Raw genomic sequence first — 13102 nt, forward strand, 5'->3', positions numbered from 1 at the left:
AGCGGTGAAACATTGCTCAGGGATAGCAGCAAATTTACTGGAACATGAAAAATGGGAGGGAAACGCACAGAGACCTCTCAAGTTCTCTTCTGCCTCCATTTATTTACTGCAGGGCAACACGGAATCAAACCCACCACGAGGCTGTTCATGACACATCCATCAGGAGACAGACCTTGCCCAAAGCTCAACCACCACCAGCTTTCCACCCTTTTTCTTCTCCTTTGGCACCACCACTGGAGGGGGTGAGAAGATTCAACAGTCTTAGCCTTGCACCTCCACAGAGAGGAGATGAATGCAGAACCCCACGGATTCACCACGCACCATCACAAGCAGATTTCACACACGGATGTCAGGATTAAACACATCTAAACACGAAGAGGAGGTCAGTGGCATGCAAAAATCTTCACTCCTATTTTTGTGGCCCTCCCTGTTGCACTGAACAGGCTGCAAAAGTCTACTTTAGGTGAGTGAGTGAGCCACGGACATTGTCCTCTGTGCTCACAGGCAGGAGAGCTGGCAGGGGTGGCCAAGATTATCTGTTGGGCTGCGCTCCAGGCCCTGCCCAGGGGAAAGCCAAAAAGGCAGAGACACATCCCCGACATCCCCTGGCACCACATCAAGGCAGCAGTCACAGACCCACGTCCTGGGATGCGGGCAGGCGGGTGCACAGCGCCCGCCCCGGGGCAGGATGCGGGCAAGGAGGGCTGGGCTCAACTCCTGGGTGCCACACTCAGCATCATCTCCAACTTCTGGATGCCACACAGCACCAGCGCCAACTTCTAGGTGCCACACAGCACCATCTCCAACTTCTGGATGCCACACAGCACCATCTCCAACTTCTGGATGCCACACAGCACCAGCTCCAACTTCTGGATGCCACACAGCACCAGCTCCAAATTTGGGGTGCTACACAGCACCGGCTCAACTTCTGGATGCCACACAGCACCAGCGCCAACTTCTAGGTGCCACACAGCACCATCTCCAACTTCTGGATGCCACACAGCACCATCTCCAACTTCTGGATGCCACACAGCACCAGCTCCAACTTCTGGATGCCACACAGCACCAGCTCCAAATTTGGGGTGCTACACAGCACCGGCTCAACTTCTGGATGCCACACAGCACCAGCGCCAACTTCTAGGTGCCACACAGCACCAGCTCCAACTTCTGGATGCCACACAGCACCATCTCCAACTTCTGGATGCCACACAGCACCAGCTCCAAATTTGGGGTGCTACACAGCACCGGCTCAACTTCTGGATGCCACACTCAGCACCAGCTCCAACTTCTGGAGGCCACACAGCACCAGCTCCAACTTCTGGAGGCCACACAGCACCATCTCCAACTTCTGGGTGCCACACAGCACCAGCTCCAACTTCTGGAGGCCACACAGCACCATCTCCAACTTCTGGATGTTACACAGCACCATCTCCAACTTCGGGGTGCCACACAGCACCATCCCCAACTTCTGGATGTCACACAGCACCAGCTCCAACTTCTGAGTGCCACACTCAGCACCAACTTCTGGAGGTCACACAGCACCAGCTCCAACTTCTGGAGGCCACACAGCACCAGCTCCAACTTCCGGGTGCCACACAGCACCCTCTCCAACTTCTGGATGCCACACAGCACCAGCTCCAACCTCTGGGTGCCACACAGCACCATCTCCAACTTTTGGGTGCCACACAGCACCAGCCCCAACTTCCAGGACCAGCCCCAAATTCCAGGACCAGCCCCAAATTCCAGGATGCCACACACAGCACCAACCCCAATTTCCAGGATGCCACACACAGCACCAGCCCCAATTGCCAGCACCAGCCCCAATTGCCAGGATGCCACACACAGCACCAGCCCAAATTTTTAGGATGCCACTCAGCACCAGCCCCAATTTTTGGGATGCCACACATAGCACCAGTCCCAGTGTCCAGGATGCCACACACACAGCACCAGCCCCAATTTCCAGGATGCCACACACTTAGCACCAGCCCCAATTTTTAGGATGCCACACACTCAGCACCACCCCGATTTCCAGGACCATCCCCAATTTCCAGGATGCCACAGACTCAGCACCATCCCCAATTTCCAGGATGCCACACTCAGCACCAGCCCCAATTTTTAGGATGCCACACGGCACCACTGAGCACACTGCAAGTGACTCCCTGGGAGTTCACTTGGGTTTTGACACCACTTTGGAATTCCCAACACTGTACCCTCCTGTACCAATCACTGACCCTCCTGCTGGCAGATCCAGGGCACTGTGGAGTCTCTCTGGGTTTTATTTCCCTCCATCTCCTGAACAGGACCCATCCAACTTCAACATGGCCAAGGATGTTTAACACTTGGAAGTTTATTTGCTGTTCTCCAGAGCAGTTCTATCCCAGCTGCCCCAATGACTTCCCTGAGAAACAAAATCCCCTCCACCCCCTGCTCAGAGAGTGACACCTGCCATGCAGAGACAGCCCTGACAACCAACCCCTGGAAGGCAGAGACCAACGTTTAAGGCTTTCCATCTCTCGCCTTAAGAGATCTCCTTTCACCTGGGATCCCCTTTCCCTCCTGCAGGTCCCCAGAGCTGCCCTTGACACCTGAGAAGACCCAGAAGCCTCTGGAGCAAAGCCACCACTGGAAGGCTGCAGCACCTCAGGACAGTGTTTTTCTTTGGGATTACAGGAGTGGAAATTGGGAAGCAGGAACTGTGCACATTTCTTTAGATCTACATACACTCCCCCAGTGCATTTGCATGTTAAATATATAAATATAGACACTGCAAAATAAATCAGAGCAGAATACTATATTAGCACTTCCATGATTTTCTCTGAAAACCAAAGACCCGATGCAGGTAAAAGTATTTTAAAGTTTGTGGGGCTTATCATTGAAAAGAGCTATTTTATCTTTGTTTTTTATCTAAGCCTCAAACATTTGTGTTGAACCACACTGTGAACAGGAAAAAATATCATTCTGCTTTAAGAATCTGCCTTCAAAAATATATAAATAAAACCACATCAGCACATGGCATGACAGGAGCTTGTTAGGAGCAGTGGAGACACCTCTAACTCATTGCTGGCAGTGAGGGATTGCACAAGCAGCACCTCAAAGGGATTCTTTGCTTTGCTGTCCTGACACGGTTGTGCTGAGGCTGGACTAATCCCTATCAGATTTGAGTAATTTTGGTTAAATACTGTCAGATAAATAATTGTGCCTTAATTACCACACATTCCCACGACAGAGTGATGGGCTGAGCTGCAGCACAAAGCCTGAAGTCAGCGGGTTCATCCCTCAAAACAACACCCTGGTTAAAGGCAGGTGGGAATGAACAAAGAGCTGCAGGATTGGGGAGCAGCAAAAGCACCTGGGCAGGGGAAGGACCAGCCTCTCACACTCCTGTGTGGATAAACTGGAAAAAGAGGGTACTGCAGGGACTGCCCAGGGCTCTTGTATAGAGCCAGGGGAAGAGGAGGGCAGGCACTGATCTCTGCTCTGTGGGGACCACGGGCAGGACCCAGGGAATGGCTGGAGTTGTCTCAGGAGAGGTTTAGGTGGGATCTCAGGGAAAGGCCCTTCCCCCAGAGGGTGGTGGGCACTGCCCAGGCTCCCCAGGGCATTGGGCACGGCCCCAAGGCTGCCAGAGCTCCAGGAGTGTTGGGATGATCCTCTCAAGCATCTGGTGGGACTCTTGGGGCTGGTCCTGTGCAGGGCTAAGGGTTGAACTCTGATTCTTGGGGGTCCCTTCCAACTCTGCACATTCTCTGAAGGTCAGAATGCCAAGTACGGTGCCACTTCTCACACCCACACACCACAAAAGCAAGATGTTTGCTGTCAAAACCCACCTGCAGCAGGTTTTGTCATGAAATTTAGGGGGGGAAAGTTGCATTTTCCATGCCAACTGGAAGGCCAGAGCAATGCCAACCCACAGAAAGCCACTCCGGAGCAGCAAGGCATGGAAAAGGGAAAGCGCTGGCTCTGAGCTCCCCAACCCTCCCCACCTCCCTGGGCTTCCTAAGCAGCCCTTTGAAAACACCCTCCTCAGGAAACCCAGAGGGAGGTCACCCCCCCCCAACATACACACACACACACACACACACACACACACACACACACACACACACACACACACAATCCACTTTCCAGGAGGGTCTAGGAAGCTCCATCCCAGGGTGACATCCAACTGCTAAGCCAGGAGTTATCAGATGGAACGCGTGGCTCAGCATTGTGCCTCGGGACATAAAAAGGGCCTCGGCATTAATGTGAGGAAATGTGACTATTGTGTGCAGAGTGATCCCCATTCAGGCCCAGACCACTTGTCTCGGGACGCTGCTCTCCCTGGAATATCCTTGGCGCCAGCAGCCAGCTTTTCTCCTCGTCCCCTTGGAGGAAAAACAACAAAAAAGAAAGTCATCTGGGCAGGGGCTGGGCCAGGACTTGGATCCTGGGGTTTTTTGGGAGCAGCTCACAGGAAACTGGTGATTCTCTGGATCTGGGGATGGTCAATTGTCCACAGGGCGGAACAGGCTTGAGTTTCTGCTGGAGCGTAAATTGTGTTCTGTTCCTTCCCCCTCCACACCCCGACAAAGCCACGTCCTGCCTTCCAACCTGCCAGCAGGGGTTTGCCTTGGGCTTCCCAAAAACTGCCTCAGGCACCTCTAAAACCATCAGCAATCAGCGGGAAAAACTGAGCAGTGACAGCTCCACAAAACCTTCACATCTTGTTCTGAGAAAACAAAGAAGTCCTGTGCAAATCCCTCTACTGCAATTTGGGGAAGGAGAAGATGAATTGTTTCAGAGCCCCAAAGTGCAAAAGCAAAGTCCAAGTGAGGAAAACACGTGCCTGGTTGATTGAAGGGAGCTGCCAAGGAGGAAAGAACGCTGTGAGTGATGGCAAGGATGTGTCCCCACACACTTCCCAAGCTCACCTGCATCACCTTTCCACCGAATTTAAGGCTCAGCCTAAACCAAATTGCTGTATTTATTTGCAGAGATTTGATTCCAAGTGTGCTGCAGATAAAGCAGTAAGTGGTTGAATCCCTTAGTTGCTGTTATCTCAGCAAGGGATGCAGGAGGGTGTAGATCTGCAGAAAGATTTATGGAAAAATCCACAAAAAACCCCCACACACAAAAGCCCTGATAACACTCTCTGGGTGTGAGTTGGACTAAGACTGAAGGGTTACTACACTTCTAGCTGGGTGAGAGAATGGGAAAGCAGGTGAAAAGCCATGCATGAGCCTGGGAGTCACCAGAGAGCAAATAGGGAGCTGAGCCTGGGAGTCACCAGAGAGCAAACAGGGAGCTGTGCAGTGATCAGAGACTGCAGCCCAGGGATGTGGAGAGGGAAGAGAACCCTCCCCACTGCACCTCACACTCACTCAGGCTCTCTGTCCTCCCAGGAATAAATTTCCAGGGAACAAGGCATCCAGCTGGGTTTTCCAGCTGCAGCACAGGAAAGGACACACAGCCTGTGGTGGGGCTCCCTCTCCAACCTCAGGCAAAGGATGTCTGGGAAAAGGGACTTGATTTGAGTCAGGAACACGGTATTGACTCCTGCAAAAACACACCCAGCAGGGCACAGACCTGGGTGGTCCCACAGCGTGGGCAGCAGGGCAGAGCAGGGCAGAGCAGGGCAGAGCCCCCAAACCCCCCAGAGCTGCCCCAGCCCTGGGAACAACAGCCCAAGGCCGTGGAGCTGCTGCAGCGAGTGCAGAGGAGGCCCCGGAGATGCTGCAGGGCTGGAGCCCCTCTGGGCTGGAGCCAGGCTGGGGGGGGGGGGGTCACCTGGAGAAGAGAAGGCTCCAGGGAGACCTGAGAGCCCCTGGCAGGGCCTGAAGGGGCTCCAGGAGAGCTGGAGAGGGACTGGGGACAAGGCCTGGAGGGACAGGACAAGGAGAGATGCCCTCAAATCCAAAGAGCATTGATGTAGATCTGAGGAAGGTTTTTGACTGGGAGGGTGGGCAGGCCCCGGCCCAGGTTGGGCAGAGAAGCTGTGGCTGCCCCATCCCTGGGAGTGTCCAAGGCCAGGTTGGACAGGGCTTGGAGCAACCTCAGTACAAGACATTCCTGCACATTGCAGGGGGCTTGGACTACATGACCTTTTAAAAGGTCCCTTCCCACCAAGACAATTCTGATTCTCTGATTTTACTTCCACACAATTGCTGTAACTTCCGAACAAGCCTCAGTCTAAAAATCATCCTGATCATCCCCCAGAAATGCAGATCTGAGGCCCAAACACCTCCAACTTCAGATAAAGACCCACCTTCATGTCTGAGCTACTAACGCTTGCTGAAAACAAACCTTATCACCAAACCCTGAGTTGCAAGGATGAAAAGTAGAACAGAATTAAACACAAACAGCCTTTCATCAGGTACCACAAAGGAAGCACGAAAACAGCCCCGAGAAAGGACCCAAATGTCACCACTGAGAAGCATTTTAGAGCAAATTTGGCATCTGCAGTGGTTTAGGCTCAGTGTTCCATGCAAGGGCAGCCAGTACTAATTAAACATGAGACAGGCCATACCTTAAAGCCCAGATTTCTCCAAGCCATCCTGTTTTATGCACATCTGTGGGAACAGCCCAGCATTTCATGCCAGTGGTTAATTACTGGAGCTTCACAGGCCGTGCTATATTTTGTTGGCTCAAAGCTTAATCCCAAACAGGGACCTTTATAAAACAGAATTACAGTGAAGTGCATCCAGTTGTGCTCACAGGGAGCTGTACAGACATCAGAGAGACCAACAGCTCAGCAGGATGATGCAGAGCTCTCACTACACCTCTGATCCCACTCAGCTGCCTGCCAGCACCTGGACCCAGGGGACAAACCCATTTCCTCCCCAGATGGGAATTCGGGATGTTTTAGCCCTATACATTGGTGGGCAGGAGCCTCACAGCAGCTCACCCCAAAAAAGCCTCAAGCAGGAGAGAATTTGGACAACGTGTTCAGCCAAGAGACCAACCTGTGATGACCAGAACATGTTCTGAGACTCACAGACATGACAGCAGGGCTGTTTATCTTGTTTCAAGTCACCTTAGAGATTTCTCCTGCTGGAAGTTGAGCAAGTTTATTTTATCATAGGATCATTTAGTTTGGAAGGGACCTTAAAATCATCCAATGCCACCCCCTGCCATGGGCAGGGACACCTCCCACCAGCCCAGGGTGCTCCAAGCCCTGTCCAAACTGGCCTTGGGCACTTCCAGGATGAGGCAACCACATTTTATGCAGCAAGTGCACAGACACCAGGCAGCAAATCCACCCAGACAGCATTGCAGAACCCTCCAAGTCCAAGGTGGCCCTTGGTCAGTCCCTCCCTGAGCCCAGCAGTGCTGCCAAGACAACATTATCAAGCTTTCTGGCCCAAGAAATCATTTCAGTTCAACAAAGGCTTCACTCAGCCTGGGAAGAGCAAGAAAATAAGATGAGGATGCAAAGGTGTCATTCCCACACTTGGTCTCCTCTGTGTTCACAGAGGACCAGAGGAACCCGTAGGATCCTTGGGGTGGAAAATGAGGTGTTGGGGGCATCTCACATTGCCCAGAGAACTCCTGCTTTTTTTCTCCCCCTCTTTGCCAGCTTGTCTTGCTGGAAAAAATCCCTGCAAGTGCTCAAGTCCACAATTTTGGTCCAGGAAACCAAACCCTGAGTACAAAAAACACCAAAACCAAAACCAGCAACAACACCACCACCAAACACAAAACAACAACAAAAACAAACAAACACCAAAAAAACCCACTCCAAACCCCAAAACTCCCAGAGAGTGGTAACAACAAAAGGAAATTTCAGAAGAAGAGTTCCCTTGCAGAACTGAACAGGGAGCAGTTCACTCCCAGACATACCCTGGCCATTATAATTAATTAACATTTATTTTGGGAATAGGGTGGGTTTTTTCCAGCAGTTCAGGTTATTTTTTAGGAGAGGCTAAGGGGCTCATCTGAGCCTCTTTAAAGCACCCAAGCAGTCAGCCTTCCAGACGGATCAGCCAGGCCCCTCTGCAGCCACAGCCTTACTGAGAAGGGATAAAATCCACCCTGGAAGATGTTTCTGAGAACAAGCTGATAGCCCAGATGACTCCAAGACCTGAAGTCTCAGCAATCCTGTGCCTGATAGAGGAAAATCTGGATTTTGGCTACTTGGATCACTTTGATGTTGCCACAAAAAAAACCAAAACAACCCCAAAAGAACAAACCTCCCTTCACAGTCTGGCCTTTTTTCTGCCTGAAGCTCATTTTAAAAACCTCCATCCTTGCATTTAAAGGGAGACTCCAGTAAACCAGAAGTCCAGTTTCCCTTAAAAATCCTAAATAACTCAGCTAAAAAAAAATGGATACAACTAATACCACCACCAGTGCTTCAGGGAAACAAGGAAGCCTTTTTTGTTCTATTTTGAATGGAAGGGAAAACACTTATAAAAAGCCCAGGAGGACACACAAGGGAAGGGAATTCAGATGCAGAAGAATCCCCAGCACTTGCATTCCTCAGCCCCAAACAATGCACCCCACGGCACTAAGCCCAGACCTGTCACAGCAGAGCACAGTTCCTTTAAATATTTCCATTAAGATGGCATTTCTAAAACTGCAGGCTTGAAAAATCACTGGATGTTATTTCTAAATTAAAGCCACTGCTCAGAGTCAAAAAGCAGACTTTGATTACCTAGAATAGGAATCCAGGGCCATAAATATTTTGCATGGCCATTCCCAGTAACTGCTGCCTGTAGAGCAGTTGGGATTTGCATATAATCTAAAAATGACTTGGAACAAACTTGAAGGACTCTCTGTTACTGTGACACTGAGGGCCTGTGCAGAGAAGAGCAGCAAGGCTGGAGAAGGGACTGGAGCACAAGTGCTGTGGGGAGAGGCTGAGGGAGCTGGGGGTGTTTAGCCTGGAGAAGAGGAGGCTCAGAGGTGACCTCAGCACTGTCTGGAACTCCCTGAAGGGAAGTTCTGGCCAGCTGGGGGTTGGTCTCTTCTCCCAGGCACTCAGCAATAGGACAAGGGGGCACGATGGGCTCAAGCTCTGCCAGCGGAAATTGAAGTTGGAGAGCAGCAAAAACTTCTTTGCAGAGAGAGTGCTCAGGCATTGGAATGGGCTGCCCAGAGAGGGGGTGGATTCCTCATCCCTGGAGGTTTTTCAGCTGAGCTTGGCCGTGGCACTGAGTGCCATGATCTGGTAAAGGGACTGGAGTTGGACCAAGGCTTGGACTTGATGATCTCGGACATCTTTTCCAACCCAACTGATTCTATGATTTAATCTCCGAAATAGTGCCCACACAGGCAGGTCCAGGATGGCTCCAGTTGGTGGGACAGAACCCACTTGCTGCCCTGTCCAGGAGCTGCTTTTCCCAAGGACATCCCAGAAAAGGCAGCTTTTCCAGACCTCATTCCTGGCCATTTAGCACACACAGTACAGAGGACATTAAAACAGCAGCCCAGAAGCAAAAATTCAAGGCCTGGTTGGATGGAGCCTGGAAAAACCTGGGATAGTGGAAGATAAATAAGTGGGTTATTGGGGTGGCACTGGGTGGGCTTTTAGGGTTCCTTTCCAGCTCCACAAGATGCTGGGCTGGTGGGGAGCACACAGAGTGCAGTTTTGGGATACAGATCCCCCTGCCTGCTCTCAGCCATGTTCCCAGGGAGCAGCTCCAGAGCCTGCAGGACCAGCCTGCTCCAAAGTCCTTCCAGAGACTCCTGGAGCACCATCACAGAATCATAGAATGGATTGGGTTGAAAAAGACCTCTGACATCATCAAGTCCAACCCTTGGTCCAACTCCAGTCCCTTTACCAGATCATGGCACTCAGTGCCACGGCCAAGCTCAGTTGAAAAACCTCAAGGGGTGGGGAATCCACCCCCTCTCTGGGCAGCCCATTCCAATGCCCGAGCACTCTCTCTGCAAAGAAGTTTTTGCTGCTCTCCAACTTCAATTTCCCCTGGCAGAGCTTGAGCCTGTGCCCCCCATTCCCTGCTTTTGGCGCCACTCCCAAAAAACTTGGTTTCCACAATCCAAGTCACCTCTCCCAGCTGGCTCCCAGGATCAGGGATGTGCTTCCCTGCTGTCCTCAGCCCCATGGCCACCACCACCCCCATGGAAACACAGATTTCCACCCTTGGAACAGCCACAGCTCGCAGTGAAACACATTTGGGTGGAATTTGGGCCTGGAGCAGGTGGGGTGTGTTTATAAACAGAGCACACACACACACAGGGGCATCTCTCTGTGGGCTCTGAGGGCCTGGACTCCCTCAGGGGTGTCCAACAGGGTGGTTTATTCCTCAGTTTTACTGTCTGAGTCCACACAGCAGGGATAGGGATTGCTTGGCTGTGGTCAGGATGAGTGACCCCAAAAAGGGCCACAGTCCAGGCCAAAAAAAGGGTCCCAGCCAAGGGCAAAAAAGGGCCATGTCCAAGGGCAAAAAAGGGGCCATATCCAAAGCCAAAAAAGGGCCCTGGCCGAGCCCCAAAACAGGGTCACAGCCTCCCCAAAAAGGGCCATGGCCCAGTCCAAAGAAAAAGGGCCACAGCCCCAAAAAAGGGCCATGTCCAAGGTCAAAAAAAGGGGGCATGTCCAAGGCCAAAAAAGGGCCATATCCAAAGCCAGAAAAGGGCCCTGGCCCAGTCCAAAAAAGGGCCACAATTCAGCACCCTCCAGAAAGGGCCACAATTCAGTCCCTCAAAAAAGAGCCAGGCCTAGTGGACCAAAAAAGAGCCCCAGTGCAGGCCCCAAAAAAGAGCCCCAGTCCAGGCCTAAAAAAAGGGCCACAGCCCCAGAAAAACAGCCTGAGTCCAGCCCCCAAAAAGGGCCCAAGTCCAGCCCCCAAAAAGGGCCACAAGTCCAGGCCAAAAAAAGGGCCCCAACTGAGGCCAAAAAAGGGCCAAAGTCCAGGCCAAAAAAGGGCCACAAGTCCAGGCCCCCCAAAAAGGGCCCCAGTCCAGGCGCCCAAACAAGGGCCCCAGTCCAGGCGCCCAAAAAGGGGCCCAAGTTCAGCCCCTCAAAAAGGGGCCAAAACCAAGCCCCAAAAAAGGGCCCACGGCCCATCCCAAAGGTGTCTCTATGCCCTTTCTTTATTTCACAAAGAGGGTGGTAAAACACACAGCTGTGTCTGTCCCATCCCTGGCAGTGCCCCAGGCCAGGCTGGCCAGGCTTTGGAGCACCCTGTGCTGGTGTCCCTGCCATGGCAGGAGGTGGCACAAAGCTTTGCCTTTAATCCCCCAGAGCCCTGTGACCCCATAACCCCTCAGCCACAGTCCTGTTTCCAGGAGCTGCCCCTCCCTCCCTCACCCGTGGCCCGCGGGGTGCCCTCGAGGTTGACGTTGACGAAGAAGCGGATGCTGTCGGCCGACACGATGGTGGAGTTGACGGTGTCGTAGAGCTCCTCGCTCGCCGTCTCCTCCTTAGCCTCGGCGCCATCATCCGTGTGGCACTTCAGGTAGCCTGGGAAGGAGACAAAGAAGCGGTGAGAGGGTTGTGGGGACTGTGGGGGCTGCGGGGAGTCCTGGGGAGGAGGGGATGGTGTGGAGCCATCGGCCATGGCTGCCCAGCCTGTGAGCGGCTGCACCGCCCGCACGGGAGGGGAGCAGGGCCTGGGGCCTGAATTCCTGGGGAAATACACACTCAGAAATGGTATTAATGCAGAAGAATACATGGGATAATTTCATTGAAAGCTTTCAAGGTGCACACCTGTGGTCTGTGCACACACATGACCAGGGATGTCATGGCTTTTATAACTTCTCAAGCCATTAACACACGAAATATTTATAACCAACTATGATTCTCATTTCCCTCTGTGCCATACACAGAGGGGTCTTCACAACTGTCCCTTGGAGAAAAGTTTTGGAACTGCCCCTCAGAGAAGAAGTTTCAGAACTGACCCTTGGAGAAGTTTCAGAACTGGCCCTTGGAGAAAAGTTTCAGAACTGGCCCTTGGAGAAAAGTTTCAGAACTGCCCCCCTGGAGAAGAAGTTTCAGAACTGGCCCCCTGGAGAAGAAGTTTCAGAACTGGCCCTTGGAGAAGAAGTTTCAGAACTGGCCCTTGGAGAAAAGTTTCAGAACTGGCCCTTGGAGAAAAGTTTCAGAACTGGCCCTTGGAGAAAAGTTTCAGAACTGCCCCCCTGGAGAAGAAGTTTCAGAACTGGCCCTTGGAGAAAAGTTTCAGAACTGGCCCTTGGAGAAAAGTTTCAGAACTGGCCCTTGGAGAAGAAATTTTGGAACTGCCCCTTGAGGAAAAGTTTTGGAACTGCCCCTTGGAGAAGTTTCAGAACTGCCCCCTGGAGAAGTTCCAGAACCTCCAGACCTTCTTCTTGTGTTTTGTCTTCACTCTGTCTACAGGTGGTTTCTGACAAACAGCATGGCCTTGGCAGGGCATGAGAATCTGTGACAAAGAGCTTTAGTAACTCACCTAAGATGTGAACCACCCAGGAGAATGTATGTTAAGTTATATTATCTCAAAAATCTACAAAATATACTAAAATCCTTATTGGGCACCAAAGGATTGAGCTCCAGCCCATTTTGGATTGTGTGTCCAAAGCTCCACCAACCAAGCACCACCACCCTGCTCTTCCCAGGGAAATAAAGGATACAGGGTGAAAACCGACTGGTGAAACAAGAACAAGGCATTAAAAAGTTATAATTTTAGTGCCTTGCTCTGCAAAGTACTGTGTGAGCCTTTGGTAACTTGTTCTGTCTTTCTGACTAAATAGATGGTGTTAGGAATGTACCTTAGGAATGGTAAATAAAGATTAGGTAGACACTCAGAGGACACAAGGCAAGAAGATCTACAAGCATCAGCACTTGAGTCAGGCTAACAAAGAAAGCTGAAAATTCAAAGTGAGGAAGAGGAGCAGAAGACCCCAAAAGTGAGGCTGAAGGCCAGAACAACCCCCTGAACACCCTGACAAAAGAAGGCTCCACCTAAACTCCACCTGCCACGAATATGATAATTAATGTCAAAATTATATGAATATGTACATTAAGATGTTGTAAGTTTTTTTGAAAACTATAAATCACATCACTTTTCACTGAAACTTCGGAGCTAGATGTCCAGTGCTAAAAAAAGTGGAAAATAAATACCTTGCTGCTTAAAGATAAATGGTCTCTAAGCAGTTCTTTTGGTTCCCTGCAGTTTTGGCA

The 13102-nt window shown here is 51.4% G+C and overlaps 1 protein-coding gene across 4 annotated transcripts in view; it reads right to left on the minus strand.

The window, feature by feature from the left end:
• Positions 1 to 13102, minus strand: part of SLC4A11 (solute carrier family 4 member 11) — a 114687-nt gene that overhangs the window by 67883 nt on the left and 33702 nt on the right. For all 4 annotated transcript variants that reach the window (XM_071557078.1, XM_071557076.1, XM_071557077.1 and 1 more), the window contains exon 3: positions 11255 to 11407. In XM_071557078.1, coding sequence (XP_071413179.1) covers positions 11255 to 11407 — 153 coding nt within the window. The remainder of the gene's footprint in view (positions 1 to 11254; positions 11408 to 13102) is intronic.

This window comes from Pithys albifrons, chromosome 5 (assembly GCF_047495875.1).
Source record: "Pithys albifrons albifrons isolate INPA30051 chromosome 5, PitAlb_v1, whole genome shotgun sequence".
Classification (NCBI taxonomy): Eukaryota; Metazoa; Chordata; class Aves; order Passeriformes; family Thamnophilidae; genus Pithys; species Pithys albifrons.